At 55.4% G+C, this 15,959-nt stretch overlaps 6 protein-coding genes across 6 annotated transcripts; 1 reads left to right on the forward strand and 5 right to left on the reverse strand.

Annotated features, from left to right (window-relative positions):
- Window positions 1-500: 500 nt before the first annotated feature.
- On the reverse strand, window positions 501-1,589 carry LTS14_009213 (uncharacterized protein; the record flags this gene model as incomplete). Its single annotated transcript, XM_064841896.1, has 2 exons — window positions 501-1,096; window positions 1,187-1,589. 2 exons carry the CDS (start codon window positions 1,587-1,589, stop codon window positions 501-503), a joined length of 999 nt encoding a protein of 332 aa, XP_064690406.1.
- Window positions 1,590-1,599: 10 nt separating this feature from the next.
- LTS14_009214 (uncharacterized protein) lies at window positions 1,600-2,821 on the reverse strand (the record flags this gene model as incomplete). The annotated part of the gene is made up of 2 exons (XM_064841897.1): window positions 1,600-2,021; window positions 2,182-2,821. The coding sequence occupies 2 exons, from the start codon at window positions 2,819-2,821 to the stop codon at window positions 1,600-1,602; spliced, it is 1,062 nt and encodes a 353-aa protein (XP_064690407.1).
- An 822-nt stretch (window positions 2,822-3,643) lies between these two features.
- On the reverse strand, window positions 3,644-4,816 carry LTS14_009215 (uncharacterized protein; the record flags this gene model as incomplete). Its single annotated transcript, XM_064841898.1, has 2 exons — window positions 3,644-4,761; window positions 4,792-4,816. 2 exons carry the CDS (start codon window positions 4,814-4,816, stop codon window positions 3,644-3,646), a joined length of 1,143 nt encoding a protein of 380 aa, XP_064690408.1.
- An 889-nt stretch (window positions 4,817-5,705) lies between these two features.
- On the reverse strand, window positions 5,706-7,204 carry LTS14_009216 (uncharacterized protein; the record flags this gene model as incomplete). The annotated part of the gene is made up of 3 exons (XM_064841899.1): window positions 5,706-5,735; window positions 5,874-7,054; window positions 7,111-7,204. The coding sequence occupies 3 exons, from the start codon at window positions 7,202-7,204 to the stop codon at window positions 5,706-5,708; spliced, it is 1,305 nt and encodes a 434-aa protein (XP_064690409.1).
- A 977-nt stretch (window positions 7,205-8,181) lies between these two features.
- On the forward strand, window positions 8,182-13,785 carry POM1 (serine/threonine protein kinase, CMGC, dual-specificity; the record flags this gene model as incomplete). Its single annotated transcript, XM_064841900.1, has 4 exons — window positions 8,182-8,275; window positions 8,334-8,553; window positions 8,614-12,313; window positions 12,412-13,785. The coding sequence occupies 4 exons, from the start codon at window positions 8,182-8,184 to the stop codon at window positions 13,783-13,785; spliced, it is 5,388 nt and encodes a 1,795-aa protein (XP_064690410.1).
- Window positions 13,786-14,452: 667 nt separating this feature from the next.
- On the reverse strand, window positions 14,453-15,939 carry PMI1 (Mannose-6-phosphate isomerase; the record flags this gene model as incomplete). The annotated part of the gene is made up of 2 exons (XM_064841901.1): window positions 14,453-15,762; window positions 15,909-15,939. The coding sequence occupies 2 exons, from the start codon at window positions 15,937-15,939 to the stop codon at window positions 14,453-14,455; spliced, it is 1,341 nt and encodes a 446-aa protein (XP_064690411.1).
- Between the last annotated feature and the right edge of the window lie 20 nt (window positions 15,940-15,959).

The raw sequence follows: 15,959 nt of genomic DNA on the forward strand, positions 1-15,959 counted from the left end.
ACCGTGATATTCTCTTCCGTCCAGCTTGCTGTAAAGAGAACAGTCTTTGACGTCCTTCAGCTGTATGCCTTTATGCCTGTATGTATCATCGGAGGGCAGCAAGCTGCAGTACACGTTTGCAAGTCAGTCATGGCAAACCAAAGCGACACAAAAGCTTGATGACAGTAGTAGGCACCAGTCATGCGCGAGCAAACAGACAACTGCCTTCACCTCTGGATTGCAGAACAAAGAGATCCTGAAATGGCTTCAGCAGGATGACACTGGAAGAAGGATGATGTGATACAGGCTGCCGAATAGAGCATGCAGTATCTGCAGGCCATGAGGAAACAAGCACACTCTTTGGGGCTTGTCTCGAGACATGCATACCTTTCCTTCGGCGGCAAATCCGCCGTCGAAGCCACCAAGCTGCTGATAATGGGAGCAAACGGCACATAGCACATAGTGCATCAACCGCAGCAAGCCTTGGCAATTGACTGGCTGCAGAGCCCGGTCTGGTAGTTTCAAGATGGCATACCACCCGTCCCAGTCCTCCCGCTCTCGACACCAACCCCACTTCCACCACCATTTCCGCCCTGCAGCCCCTCTCCTCTCGCCGCAGCCCCAGGGCCGTTCCCATTTCCTACTCCACTGGCCCCTCTGCCTCTCCTCGCCACCTCCTCCAATTCCTCCGCCTCACTATCCTCCTCCGGCACCTCCTCCCACCCAACCTTCCGTCTCAACACCCGATTCTCCTCCCTCACCCCCTTCAGCCTCCCCACCCACGGCCGCCTCTCCTCCTCCCTCTCCCCAAACGCACCCCTCACTCCCTCGCTCAACCGTCCAAGCGACTCCTGCCATCGCTGGTGCACTAGTTGCGCCTCCACTGTCTCGGATCTTGATTGTTCAAGGAGAGAGGTGTAGTGTTTATGTATACTGATGATATAATTCTGCTGGTCGAAGAGGTAGGAGCGGAGGCGGGAAGTGGTTTCCGAGAGAGTGGATTCGTACATTTGGTTTAGCTTTTCGTGGGTGTTGACGTGGTGTTCGAGGGTGGCGATGCGGGATTGGGAGGTGTGGAGGGCGTGGGTAAGGGACGTTAGGGTTTGGGGTTGGTCGGCTGGTAGAGTGTGATATTAGCTTCGTGATGTAGAAGGAATGAGAGGCTGTGGAAGTGGAGTGAGGTGGGTATAAGATTCACGTGACGTACACTCGACATCATCCCCTGCAGTAGCCATAGCAGAAGCCACGGCATTCGTCTCCCCATCGCCCTCAACATCACCTCCATCAGCCAGGCCCGCATTCATACCCAAATGCCTCGCTCCGGCCCAATCCGTCCCACTTACACCATTCGCACTCGCCCCGCCATTCACCAGACTCACGCCCGTCATCCTCTCCACCCTACTCAATCCCTCCTGCAATCCCAACCACTCCTCCCGATTCTGCTGCAGCCAGCCAGATAATTGCTCCATACTCTGCATCAAAGTCTGCATATCCGCATAGTGTCCCGCGGAGGGCATAACATTGTTGTTCATCGCCGCCGCATTGTTGTATAGAGCTGAGTTGTTTCCGCCGGCATTGTTGCCGTTGCCGTTGGGTTGGGGACCGGCCATTGTCTTGTGCTTACTTTCGGTGAATCGCGGTTCCTGTCGAGGAAGTGGAGGATGTAGAGGAGGTACGGGAGTGGTGACGACGGCGGTGGCGTCTTGGTGGAGCGGTGTTCTCGTTGGTTGTGGCCTTGGGGTGGAATGCAGGGGTTGCGGTAGTGGGATGTGTGAGCTCGTTGGCCGAGGAGCGCTTTTCGCCAGGTCCGATGACCGTGTGTACGCTGTCTCCAGAGTCCGACTCTGTATCCTTGTCCTCAATCGTGCTTTCTTGTTTTGGTAGGAACAGGGAAGACACAATCGCAGCTTCCTGTTTCACCTTCCCACGTTTCTTGTTCTCCCGCTCACGTGCTTGCTTCTCGATCTGCTCCTGATCCCACAGCGCAATCCAAGCTTCGAATTCTTCGTCGGTCTCCCAAGAAATCTCTTCTTGTTCCGCATCTGTGAAAGTGTCAGTCAAGATATTGAGTGGACGTCGAAGTCCAATATGCAGGGTGCAAGCTCGCATGCACGGTCCATGTTCAGCAAAGCGCGCTAGCAAAAGCCAAATCCACACCTCGCTGTCAACCTCACTTCACCTTTCTCAACACCATCCACTCACCTTCAGTCTTGCTTTTCGCCACCGGCCTCGCCACCTTCCTCTGAACCGTTTCCGCGACCCTCTGGCGTCTCTCGATACCCATCAAGCCACCCCCATTCCTCTCCACATACTCCCTCAACCCCCCAACCCTTCTCTCCATTCCCCTGGCCCCAGCATCCACAGCCCCAAAAGAATATCTCACCCCCCCACCACTCCTCGTAGACTCCCCCATAGGATTGGCTGGCCAAACACACCCCTTCACCACCCGACACGGCCTCCAATTATCCATTGCCGCCTCCATCTCCTTCAAACTCCTCCTCGGCCCCCCTTGCGCCAAGAAAGCCGGCACATTCGCCAGTTCCAGCGGCGTATAGAATGATCCCTCCATCCGCCGCGCATAATTCGCAATGAAGGGTCGATCGTCCATTTCTTCTTCGTAGGGGACTATTCCCTCATCCTCCTGCTGGCCGGGTAAAAGGCCCCGTTTCGCTCGGTCGAGGGCGAGCTCTTTTTCTGCTTCTTCGATCTTCTGCCGAATGAAGTCGTCCGAGAGAGGCATGTCGAGATGCTTGCTTATTTTGTCCACGAGGATTTCGACGCAGATTTCTAACCACTGGTCTTCTTGGTTTTCGAGTGAGATTTTGAGGTCGTAGGGAGGCATGGAGAGTTGGTGTGCGGTGTGTTGTCAAGTTCATCGAAGTCGAGGATCGGAAGGCGAGGTGTTGTGGGTGGTGCTTGTGGCGGCGGATTGTCGGCGGACCATTCACACGCCATGCCCGTTTGCCTTACTATCTCCAAGGGAGTTCTGCTTAAGTATCTTTCCTTGTCTTTTGTCCTATTCGCACTACGTGATGCTGAAGAGCAGATGCGCTAATTTAACGAAAGCAAGACGTCTTGAAGGTGCATGAGACTATGGAAGTGAAGTGACAGTTCGATCAAACAAGTGAATGTACCTCTAGATACTGAGATGCCGATACGCTGATAGACAATCTACATGCTACAACTTTTACCAGACCTGTAGGGTCTTGTCACTTTGCTTCACTGGGTCCATATGACAAGACATTTCAGTAGCGTGTTGGTAACTCTTGCCCACTTGAAGCACGCATCCGACTAGAATACCGTTGGGAAGACGGCTCTAAACGACCATCGAACTACCTTGGAGAGATCCCTTGGAAAGATACCATCGCTGCAAATCGATCTTCAGGGCTATCGACAACTCAAATGACGACTTCACTATGTGTACACACTGCTCACATATCACTCCATGTGAGGCTCCCTACAACAACCGGTAACACCGACAATATCCGATGCCTATTACACCACCTCACAGTATCGCTCCCAGTCAGAGGCGCGCGTCTGCCAGCAGATCACGCTAGTATCCACGACTCCAACATCCTCACCCCATAGCCAAGATACCCTTGGCTTCGCCCTGCTCTCTCCCAACCGCGTGGAACCCCTCACGTCGAGACGGGAAACTTCACAATCAAAGCCACTCTGGGCTCTGATGACCAACGCTGATTTCCCCGATCTCCAGCATGCCAAGCGTCATACCCGGCATCTTCCGTCTATCTGCCACCGAAGCCAAGGCTACCGTCCGTGGTGTCCTCGGCTTTATATTTGGCTCTGCTACTGCCACTCCGGCGGACCTCGGTGTCTTTGGCGTTCGGAGAACGTAAGGTGATCTGGGAGTTCTAGGCGTGGATCCAGCAATGACACCAGCCAGACTCGTGCCCAGTCTCGGTGCCACACCATCGCCAGACTTGATAGTAGGCTGGTGCGGCAGGATTCGAGGTTGGAGGATCGTCGTCCCAGAAAGCGGGCCCAGAGTCTCTGAGTCCTTCCTTGCGCGGGAAAGGCCTTCGATCTCGTTGATATGGGTGAGGCGTGTTGTGACATCTCTCCTACCCTTCACACAAGCTGGGGTTGGGGGTATGGTGGACGAGTACACCGAACTCGGACTACTCTCCTCACTTCCTTCCTTGTACCAGGAAATCTCGCTCATCGTTGCACTCCCCTCGCCTTTTGCAGTCGTGGGGCCACGCCACATCGCTTGCAAGTTTTCGTAAGCACTAATGGTGACTTTGTACTTACCGGGGATGATGGATTCCAATGAGGTGCTACTTTTGGTTGATGACGCCGTCGAAGGCGACGGATCAGGAAGAACGCCCAGACCTTGGAGCGAAGCCACATAAGCCGATGTCAGCGGCGGTGAAGCGAGGAGATCTTCGATCGTATGGAGGAGAAAGGCCGGGGAATGCATGATTGAGCTCGTCTTCCGTCCCCTCGTCCTGCTCCTGTCCTCGCACACACCCGTCCAGGTTCGTGGTGCTGGGTTGAGACGACTTCCCATGCGGTCTTCCCCAAGATCTACCAGGTTCCCAAGGTCAACAGGGCTATAACTCAGCACCCTCGCCCTTCGATTCATGAACGATGTCGGCGAGAAGACAGTAATAGGTGCCGGACGGCTGCGTCTTCTCTTAGCTTTAGCCTTGACCTTAGCCTTGGCCTTAGCCTTGGCCTTAGCCTTAGTCCGGCTACAGCCCATTGAATGGTTATGAGGACATCCAGAAGGAGTGCTAATCGGGGCAAAGACAGGAGGGGCTGGGACATGAGTACGAGGCGAAATCATACCATCCATCCAGCCATCTGTGGTCATGCTATCCTCGCTCGCTCCACTGCCGGACTGGGAGGAGCTGGGCCTGGTGGAGGAGTCGTCGCTGCCAGTCCCCTCGCTACCACTCCATAAGCCCTCACTCCCACTGCCAAAGCTGATGTTGCCAAACGACACGAGTGAGAGGGGTGGCGCGGAGCGAAGAGAGCGATGCTCTATTGTACGTGTCAGTGCGAAATGTGGCAGGGTGTTGGAAGCGGGCGCCGTCCTGACGACTTCGTTGACGGAAGAGCTAGAAGTGATGAAGAAAGGAAGAAAGCAGCGGTGGGAATGATGGAGATGGTTGTGGCAGAGTGGTTTCGTGTTGCGATTGGCGTGGGGCTTGGTGATGGCGCCGGGTCTGAGGGTGGAGTGGATGGTGGTTGGCATGGTTTGGATTGAAACGATTTCTGTGGTGGTGGTGGTGGTGGTGATTCTGCTGCGTGTGTTCTCTACTTCATGCGTCGATGATTAGTCCGTGCTTGCGGACAGCGTTAGTACCAGGGGGGCAAGCGGATGAAAGACGAATGAAGCGGGATTCTGGAGACCGGCTCTCGGACTGATGGTGTAAGTACACATAGATGGTAAATGCTGAAGGTGATGAGGGAGATATGGCAACTGAGCGGAGGAAAGATGGAATACTTGAAGACTGCCTCGAAGCAAGACACTTGAATCACTGTCTCGCATGGGCAAGACTCGTCTCGTACGCACAATGCCAGCGTAAAGCGGGATCATGAAACCGAGAGCTGAACAACGCCATGTGGCGCTGAGATCGCACATCTATGGTCTCGGCCGCGTGTTTTGTGTGGTGCGAAATTCATAAGTGTCTCGTTGCGCCATCTTGGCGACGGCGGGGGTTCATGTACTGATGAAGCTACCGCGACAAACTTTTGACTCATGCTCGTCCGACCTTGAAGGATAATATCTAGACACAATTATCAGCATCCACTCACACTAAACCCGAAACATCACCAAAGAACAAGGAAACCACTTCCAAGAACCCACCCGAAATGGCGTACGCAGAACGAGCACAGCAGAGCGAAAGGAAAGGCAGGGAACTCACATCATTCCTCCCCACCCCCACAACCTCATCCTCCCCAACCCTCAACCCCCCAACCGTCTCCACAAACGCCATCGGCGCATCCCCCATAACCCTCCTATACACATCCCCCACCGTACTCCCCTTACTCACAAGCACACAATCCCTAAACACCGGCGCCCTCTCCCCCCCACCCGCCTCCCCACTCCCAAAAGTCCCAATATTCCTCACCGGAAACACAGGAACCAATCCCAGCACCTCCGCCGCGCGCGTAAGCACCAGATTCACCCCCGTGCTGCCGAAGCGATAGAGCACCATATCCTTCAGATTCTCCACACGAGTCTTGAGTTTCTCATCCATTTCCTTCAGACCGCCTCCATCCGGCTCCCCGGCCTCGATGAGATCCTCCCTCGTATCGACATATTCTTCCCCAGGCACATACCGCACAAACCCCTGCTTCACCAGCCGCCGCAAAAAAACCTCCGATATCGCAGAACATAACACGATCCTCTCGGCCGCCTCCGCGCGGGCGATTTTCGAAACATTCTTGTCCGCGTCCGCGTGGTCGATTTTGTTGAGGGCGAGGACGGTGGGGAATTTGACGTCCACGAAGGTATTGACCACCTTCTCGATCGTCTCGTCGTCCCATTCCTGCAATGGTTGTTTCAGAGCAAGTTTATCCAAGGTCTTCGCCACCACAGCGGCGGTCGCTCCGTATCCCGAGAATTGACCCTGCAGCGTTTCTACTGCGGTGGCTTTGATGGCGGTATGTCTTCGCTTCAACCCGCCCCATTTCTGCATCAAGTTGCCTAGAACCCATCGGACTATCTCGTCGCGCAGCCAGGCTATATCTGCGCTTGGGTCGTAGCCCCGTGTCGCTTTGCCCTCGGCATCTGTAGTTCCGGAGACGTCTACGACGTGGATAAGTGCGTCGGCATGTCGGAGGTCGTCGAGGAATTTATTCCCCAATCCTTTCCCAGCGTGCGCGCCTGGGACGAGACCGGCGACGTCGAGGAGTTCAATCGGGACGCTGCGGATTCCTTTTTGGCAGGCCCCGTGGTTGGGTTTGCAGCGGGTTTGGAGGGGTGGGGGGAGGTCTGGTGATGGTGGGGTGTTGTTTGGGAGGGTGGGGCGGGAGCAGGCGCAGGGGATGTGGAGATAGCCGATTGCGCGGTTGGGGTCTATGGTTGTGAAGGGGAAGTTGCCTAAAAATATTTGTTAGCAAGTGAGAGAGGTGATTGCTGGTGGGGTGAGTATATACCTACTTTTGCGGTCGTGTCGGTTAGGCTGTTTAGGGTGGTTGATTTGCCTGAGGAGGGCTTGCCGACGAGGGCGATGAGAGGGTCACGGGGCATGATCGGGAGGGAAATAGAGAGGGCGGTGGGTAGTGATTTGGATGTAGTCAGTATGCTTGTGCAATTGGTCCGTCCCACTACTGTATCTCCAAGTCGCATACAGTACCACCGTATAATGACAATAATTAATGATGGAGCTCCCGTCACTGGGCCGAACCTTAGCTGTCACTACCGACGCAGGGGCTCCCTAGCCGGCTCATGGGTTGTGACAGCTGCAGGTAGGCGCGCGGTGGAACTTGGCAGGCGCGATTGTACAGTAGCAGTGTCGAGTATGCTATTCCATGATACAGATATGTAAAAACGTCGTCTATCGTGTAAACTGTAAATTCGTAAACACAGGACAGTCGAGCCGTCGGTACCTTATTCATAAGACTCCTAACGTGCTTCTAGATCGCGAGAAATCGTGGTTTGCGCCACATCTAGCGGGATGGAGCGGTTGGCGGAGCGAAGGTGCCCTGGATCGTCCATACGTCTGTGCTCTGTGCTGCTGCTGCCGTGCGAGCGTGAAGCTGAATTGACACCTCCTAATCCCCACGCTCCACCACCCGTCTTTATTCTCCGCACCCACCATCACGCCTCCAACGCTCCTCCTGACCCCGGCAAGACAATCGTCTCGCTTGTGTTTGTCCACGACGATTTCATCTGACATTCTGCAGTCTGAGTTGGGAACGGGAAAGTGGATGGCAGTTCAGCGAGCAGGGGTGTATCGATACATATAGCACATGTCAAGAGTGGATCTGGTATTGATGTGCAGTGAGCGTGGTATGGACATGCAGAGCCCGATGATGTGCTAGCCTACCTTTGCTTGTGCCTGGGAGGCTCTGATCTGATCTGGATTTATTGGCAACACCCAACAAACAGTATCTCGATTCTGCGAGCGCGACGCTCACGCGCGAGGGCAACGGCGGTGTCTTGAGGAGTCTGAAACCTCATTTACAGCCACCACCGATAGCAAGTGACAGGCAGTTCACGCAATCATGGACGTTGCGACGAGATTCCAGACTCGCGTTCGCGCGCAGCCATATCTGGACAATGAAAGGAATGCTATGCCCGATGATTCCGAGGGAGATTGTACGTCAGCAGCCCATCCAACCCCTTAGCGACACCTCCACTGACAAGACGGATGTAGTGAGCGAACCTGCCACCCGACGCAAGTTCCAGCGTACCACCGCCACTGATTCAGACAACAACAACAATAATGGCTTCCGTAAGCCTTCACTTCCTGCTTCGGCGACGAGACCCGCGGGCTTGGAGCATAGACCTAGCCTTACCAACAGGAGGAGGAGTACGCTGAGGGAGAATGTACGGGTGCCGAGTGGGCCAAGAGAATTTCCTAGTCCGGGCAAGAGGTGTGTGGTTGGCGAGAGAGATGGTGTTATGCGTGACGGAAGGACTAACAGAGATCACAGAATGGGCAATACGTCCTCTACCCACCCTGCGCTTTCCGCCCTCGGTCAGACGAAGCAGAGCTCTTTCCTCCCGCCCACCTCGAACGACGACGCCTTCTACACCAACCAGAAGACCTTCATGTTAGGTAAGACGGATAATGGCAGCTTCAGCTTCGGCAACGGCAACCACCGTTCCTCTACCGACGAGACAGATTCGCCCACCACGCCAGCGGAACGAGGTAGCAATGACTTCGACTTCGTGCCCACCATGAACTTCGACGATTTCCAGAGCTCCATCACCGATCCCAATTGGACATCGCCCCTGCTGAGCGAGTTCCCGACGCATGTGGGTGGGAGAGCACTGCCGAAGGAGCAAGTCAAGCCCAGAGCGGAAATGTCTACGCAGGCTGCTGGACCAACGTTCAAGCGGCCTGGACTGCCGAAGCAAGAGGAGAATGGACCAGGAGAGGAGAGTGGGACTGGCAGGACACTCAGCTTCCGACGACGCATCAGTGCTGTGACGGGGTCGAGGAATGCTACTGGATCTAGTACAGCGACCGTCACGCAAATGCCCTCAGCTTCATCACAACCGAACCTGTCTCTTAGGACGAGACGGCAAAGCACGATGCCGCAGAGCTCGACCACGCCCACACAAGCGATCGCAGGAGCTGGACCTACCAATCGCACGCCTAGAAAGAGCGTAGGGCCTGGTTTGCTGTCGCTGGGCGATACGAGGAAAGGGAGTGTGACACTGCCTAATCAGGCTGGAGAGGTTGCTGCAAAGCCACCGTTGTCACGAACGAGCAGTCTTAGCACGAAGAGCAGGAGGACGACACTAGGTCCTGCTTTCGGAAACGGCGATGCGCCGAAGCCTAGCACACTGATGGCTCCCACTCAGAGTCGAGCGAACAAGGTCAAGAGTTTGCAACCTCCCCCACGGCAACAGAACAACGACCCAGACACGCCTGGTAGTGGCAGAAATGCCTCCAAAGCCAACCAAGGTCGAGCACATACTCCTTCATCATCAGGTAACAAACGACAGTCTACGGCATCTGGACGTGCTTCTGGATTAGGTGCTCGAACCACCAGTCCCACGGATGCACGACGACTCAAGCGAATGAGCATGATGCAAGCACCGCCTATGCCTACCAGTCTGCCAAAGGGTCCTCCGACGCCTTCCGAGGAGCTACAGCAGAACCCATGGGTCAAGCCCGAACTACCTCGTCTAGCACAGCCATCACCAAGTCTCATACCGCGAAAGATGAGCACTGATACACCAATCTCCGCGCGAGGATCACCCGAACGTGGCTTTTACAGCTTCTCCAGTGCTACGCCGACGATGATGGGTGGAGGCGTACAACTATCTGCTAAGAGCAGCTATCAGTCCCTTGTCAGCGGCTCGGGCTCGGCCTCCACTTCTCGACTTCCTACGCCAAAACCACGGAATGTCCACTCCAGCAGTGCGAGATATGAAGAAAGCAATGGAGAGCTCGTACCTCCCGTCCCTGCCATCCCGAAAGCGTACGACAGCCCCAAAGAGTACGACCGACCTTTCTTCTCTGATGTCGGGAGGGGTGTCGGTGAGCCGAGTCTCGATGGACTGGACTTTGAGTTCGCGGAGACTGGATCTCCTGCCCTTGCTGCTGCTCCTTCTGGTCTCACACCGAGAGGTAGTATGGACATGCGGACGTCGTCTGAGATTGCGAGCAAGAGCTCAGGAGAGTATGTTCGCAAGCATCAGCATAAACGGAGCACGACTGTGGCTAGTACTAATGTCGCCACTTTGGCTGCCAAGAGCAGTAGACCTCAACCCGATCCTGCGGGACGCAAGAACGCTAACCTGCAGCCTTTGCGTCTGCCGCCAATGAGCTTGATGCCGCTCACCACCCCCACCACGAACAAAATTGCTAGTTTACCTCGTCCGAGTCAAGAAGTCGATAGTAGAGATGACTACGCTACTGCTCGGACTCCAGAGCCGAGACGGAATGCCAAGACGCCTAGTACGCCCATGACAGCGTCGAAAGCCACTTTCTTCCGTCGACAAGATGAAGCTATGACTGCTAAATTACGGAACGCGAGTAGCCATTACGCCCTGCGAGATCTGCACATGGATCATCTGGACGTCAATAGTCGGTCCTTTTTCGACGACAGCGATGTCGAAGGCGTCATGTCTGCGGGTGGTATGCCCATCCCGGCCTCTCAGCAGCAGAAATATCAGAGGAGTGCCATCACGCCTTTCGCTTCTGGGTCTTTGCCGAAGGGCTCCGGGGAGTTTGCTAGATTGAGGGGAAGGCCAAGCGCGGAGTATAATCATACTTTCGACTCGGCGGGCTTCAGCGATGAGTTGCTTGGGTTTACGTCGGCGGGTAAGCCACTGGGGCCAAGACCGAAGACTTCTGGGACGAGTGGTAGCGGTGGGGTTGGGAAAAAGGGTGGAGCGGGCACGCCTAGTAGTACAGAGTCTCCTGTGACTGAGCAAGCGCCACAATTGCCCGAGGTGAAGAAGGAGAAGGAGAGTAGTGGATTGAGGAGGAAGCTTTCGCTCGGGTGGAGGAGGAGCTCTAGCAAGGCTGCGGCTCATGCTGAGAATAAGTCTAGTCCGCAGACTGCTGGGTTTGTGGAGAATGCGGACGGCAGGGAGAGGGAGAGGGGCGCGAGGTTGCAGAAGCGACAGAGTGAGATGCCGCCGCCCAAGGTCCCGGCTAGTGCTGCTTCTGCTTGGAATGGAGGTGATGCGGGACTTGCGAGACCGAGTCTGGAGAATGCGAGGAGGAAGAGTGGCGTGCCGGCTAGTGTTTCAAGCAGCGGTGCATTGATGATCGGTGAGGGTGGTGGTGGTGGCGAGAATCCGAAGACGACCACCGCCGGTGTGCCCAAGACCCGTGCCCTGCACTCCGAACACCCGCAGCCCGTCCCCGCGATGCCTCCGCCTATGCCACCACCTGCGGCGCATAGATCTAGTAGCTGGGCAGCTGCTAGCAATTCCCTCGCGGCATCTTCCAACCACAACTTCCACGCCACTCAAGCCAACGCCCAAGCAAGCAGCAACGGCTTATCATCGCATCTGGGACCCATCGGCAAACCCTCCCTTGTACCGCCAGGAAGGCAGAGACTCACGCCCGCGACACTAAATGCTACTCTCAAGGATAAAGATGATCTGGTCGCGGACGAGGAGATGCGGAAGTTGAGTACGAAGCGCAAGGACGTGGATGCTGCGGCGAAGGAGAGCGAGGCATTGAAGCTTAGGGCCGTGGGGAGGGAGGGGGTAAGTCCGAGGGTGGTATTGGGGGATCGGAGTGGAGGGGGTCTTTGCATTGGTGGCGGAGGCCTGAATGTGTTTGAACGAGGCGAGATTGTCGATTTTGAGGCCGAGGGGATCTTCTTCACTGGGACCAAGGGGTGTCGGAAGATTGTTGGGTCGTTATCCCCGACCAACTCATCATCTGTGACTGGCAAGTCTTCGAGTGGCACTGGGGCCGAGGCGTCAGGGAATCATGGGTATGATGACGAGAGGGGGGATTATAATATCGTGCTTGGTGACCACTTGGCTTATCGGTACGAAGTGGTGGATTTGTTGGGGAAGGGCAGTTTTGGGCAGGTGGTGCGGTGTGTGGATCATAAGGAGGGAGGGGTGGTGGCGGTCAAGATCATCCGGAACAAGAAGAGGTTCCATCAGCAGGCGCTTGTGGAGGTGGGGATTTTGGGGCGGTTGGGGGAGTGGGTGAGTTCTGCTTTTCCTTCCCTTCTTACCTCCGTCAATGCATCGTGGGCGTGGCGATGGATGGGGATGTGGTTGCTAATGTGTGGGATTCCTTGCAGGACCCCAACGGCGCCTACGCAACCCTAACCATCACCTCCTCCTTCTACTTCCGCTCCCACCTCTGCATCGTCACCCCCTGCCTCAGCATCAACCTCTACGAACTTATCCGCTCCCATAACTTCACCGGCTTCTCTTTACCGCTAATCCGCCGCATGACGCGCCAACTCCTCTCCTGCCTCTGTCTGCTCCAACGCAAGAAGATCATCCATTGCGATCTCAAGCCTGAGAATATCTTGCTTTGTGAGGCGCGGAAGGCGGATGTTAGGGTCATTGATTTTGGGAGTAGTTGTCGCGTGGAGGAGAGGGTGTATACTTACATCCAGTCAAGGTTTTATCGCAGTCCCGAGGTCATTCTGGGGAGTGAGTATGGGCTCGGGATTGACATGTGGTCTCTCGGATGCATCCTTGCGGAGCTCTGGACCGGGTATCCCCTCTTCCCTGGCGAGAACGAGCAAGAGCAGTTGGCTTGTATTATGGAGATCTTCGGACCCCCGGATCGGCACCTTGTTGAGCGCTGCACACGCAAGAAGCTGTTCTTCGACTCCGTCGGCAAACCTCGCGTCACCGTCTCCAGCAAAGGTCGCCGGAGACGCGTCTCGAGTAAGACGCTCCAGCAGGTCCTCAAGTGCGAGGATGAAGCTTTCCTGGATTTCATGGCGAGGTGTTTGCGATGGGATCCGGAACGGAGACTCAGGCCGGATGATGCAGTGAGTCATCCTTTCGTTACTGGACAGCCTTGGGGGAAGTTTGGCCCGGCCGCGGGCATTCCGGAGGAGGCTAGACGCGGCGCTACGCGGCTGAGGGCTGGTGTGGCTCCGGTTGTTACTGGAGGTGCGGGTGGGGCTGGGAGTCCGGTGAAGCGTAAGGAAGGCGGCAATGCTTTCGCGCAACTGACGGCTACCACGCCTGCTAAAGACCGCGGTCCTGCTCGTGCATTACCGGAGACGCCGCAGACGGCTGTGAGGATGGGTGGCACGAGTACGAATGTGCAGGGTTCGCCTTCAAAGGCTCGGGATCTGGCGGCTGAGGCTAGGAGGAGGCATTCTTCTGTTGCTTCTGCTACGCTGGGCAATACGTTGGCTGTGAATGGGAATGGAAATGGGCATGGGAATGGTGGCGGGCTTGGGGGCGTGGCGGCTAATGGTGCTTCCGCCGCAATAGTGACGGGTATGGCGGGGAGTAAACGGGCTAGTAATGGCACGCTTCTTGGTGGGGGGTCTGGGTTGCCTGGGATGGGAAGTGGAATAGCTGGTGGGATGGGTATCCAACAGCAGCGGACAGCTAGTGGGGCGGTGGGTTTGGCGCAGCTGGCTGCTCGGGAGAGTATGGCTGGGCAGTTGCAGCAGAGTAGTGCTGGGAGGTGGAGGAGCTGAGGGCATCGTTTCTTGCTACTGCTATCTTGGTGATTATGGGATGGGGTTGGGAAAGCAAAAGTCATCTTTACCTGATGTTGAGCGCAGGCGCCTGATGGGCCTTTTGGAGGTGGGATTTACACGACGTATGCGATCGTTCGGACAAGTGCCTAGCGCAATCGACAACTGCTACGTGGTTGCGAGTGCATGTACTCTCGAGGCGGCAGAAGGGAGTCGGTATGCGACACCCGGCTCTGGCAATGCTATGTACAGTGGATGGTGTGGCTACTTCGCCAGGGCTTCGATGATGCATTCGCCCACTGAGTCGGAGAGCTAGAGCCAGCCACGCATGATGTGTCAAGGGATGAATAGTATATTAGATATAATTTTCATGATACTATTCGTCATGCATCCATCCACCACGATCAACACAAGACTGACGTGTGGCGAAACCGTCGAAATGGGTAAGAGGATTCATAGTGAAATGGCCCGTCAACTACGAGAGAGCTCAAGTGTTGTGCCACAAGTCATGCGCCGTTCTACTATAAACCTGTATGTACTTTTGCCTCCTTGCTCAGTTTTCCCGAGCTTTATCATAAAGTCATGCAAACATCCCATCCCATCCCATCTCACCCCACCCATCAATATCCCCATTCCTCACCCCGAACTCTCTTCTACATCAAGGCTCTCACATCTTCCCATTAGTACTCCCCTTGCCCTCCACCTCCCCTTCCAATTCACAAAACGCCCTAAAAGCCACCAACTCCTCACTCCCACTACTGTCCACCACAAGCTCCGCCGTAGCACCAACAAAATACACATACCCTTCCTTCAGCTCCTCCGTCTTAGGTCCCACGGAAACTGTGCCAGAACCCTGCGTGCAAATGACGATACTAGGACCATCAATCGCCTCAAAAGTGACTTTACTCCCCGCGCTCTTAAGAGCAGTACGCACGACGGCGAATTCCTCGATGGGAGGATCATACAACGTAGCCAGACTCGAACTCTTATACGCCTCCGTATTCATCTTACAGAAATGGTAATCCGTGGGCTGCATCTTCTGCTCCTCGATTGGCGCATAAGAATACGTCAACATATCCGTCAAGTTCTTGACGTCCTTGAACTTGGGTGTGAAACCCGCTCGTACCACATTATCCGACGCGGCCATGCACTCGATGATGTCGCCGCTGAGGTAGGCGTGGATGTCGTCGGCTTTGAGGAACATGGCTTCCCCTGGGGAGAGGGTGACGTAATTGAGGAAGAAGGTGACGAAGAGGCCGATGTCGTTGGGGAATTGGGTGTTGAGTCTTTGCATGAGATCTGAGAGGGTTTTGCCGGAGGTGGCTTCGACGCCTGTGCCAGCAAATTTGGGGCCTTCTTTTTCCGCTTGTTGGATCAATTCGGGAGCGTGTTTCGAGACGTCGTCGGGAGAGGCGGACATGAGGGACGTGAAGGCCGCTTGCAGCGCGGATTTGTTCTCTTGCGCTTTGCTGGGATCTGTGCTCGTTTCCTGGCCTGAGGTTGCTTCCTCAAACTTCTTGGCTTGCTGTTCTCCCACTAATTGCCGTAAACTAGGCACATTTTGGAGGAAATGCGCGATCTCGGCTAATGGTCTGAAGCCACATAGACCGTCGAAGGGGGTTATGGCGATGGTCATCTCAGGCTTGTGGTTGTCATCCGGGTAATTCTTCGGGTCGCTCTTGTGTAATTGCTCCGCTAGCTTCTTGTTCGGGTGGGCCTGGATACTGAGCGCTTTGTTTATACTCAGGACCTTGAAGAGGAAAGGCAGTTTCTGCTCGTAGCGTTTGGCAATGGCGGGGCTCATGAGGGATTGGTTGTCTTGGACGAGGTCGAGGAGGGTGCGGCCGGTAGTGAGGTCTTTGGAGGGGTTGGAGGGGTGAGTTCCCATCCATAGTTCGGCGTAGGGTTTGCTGGATTCGATGGTGAAGTTCGTGGCCGAGGCATAGCGGGCAGCGGCGCTGTCTTTGCCTGTCTTGCCTGCGGAGTTCTGTTAGGGTGTTGGTGTTGGTGTGGGTAGGGTAGTGGTTAGCGGTGATTTTAGAGACACACCCCATTCATAGCTATTGCATCCTGTTGATCGATCAGTCTCAATGCCTACCAGATGAGTCCTTGTCTTCACTCACCGCATTGCAGGCGCAGCAGAGGGACTTGCATCTTGAGGTCGGTGGTGGTGT

The sequence above is a fragment of the Recurvomyces mirabilis genome (genome assembly GCF_035927965.1).
Source record: "Recurvomyces mirabilis strain CCFEE 5264 chromosome Unknown scaffold_30, whole genome shotgun sequence".
NCBI lineage: Eukaryota > Fungi > Ascomycota > Dothideomycetes > Mycosphaerellales > Teratosphaeriaceae > Recurvomyces > Recurvomyces mirabilis.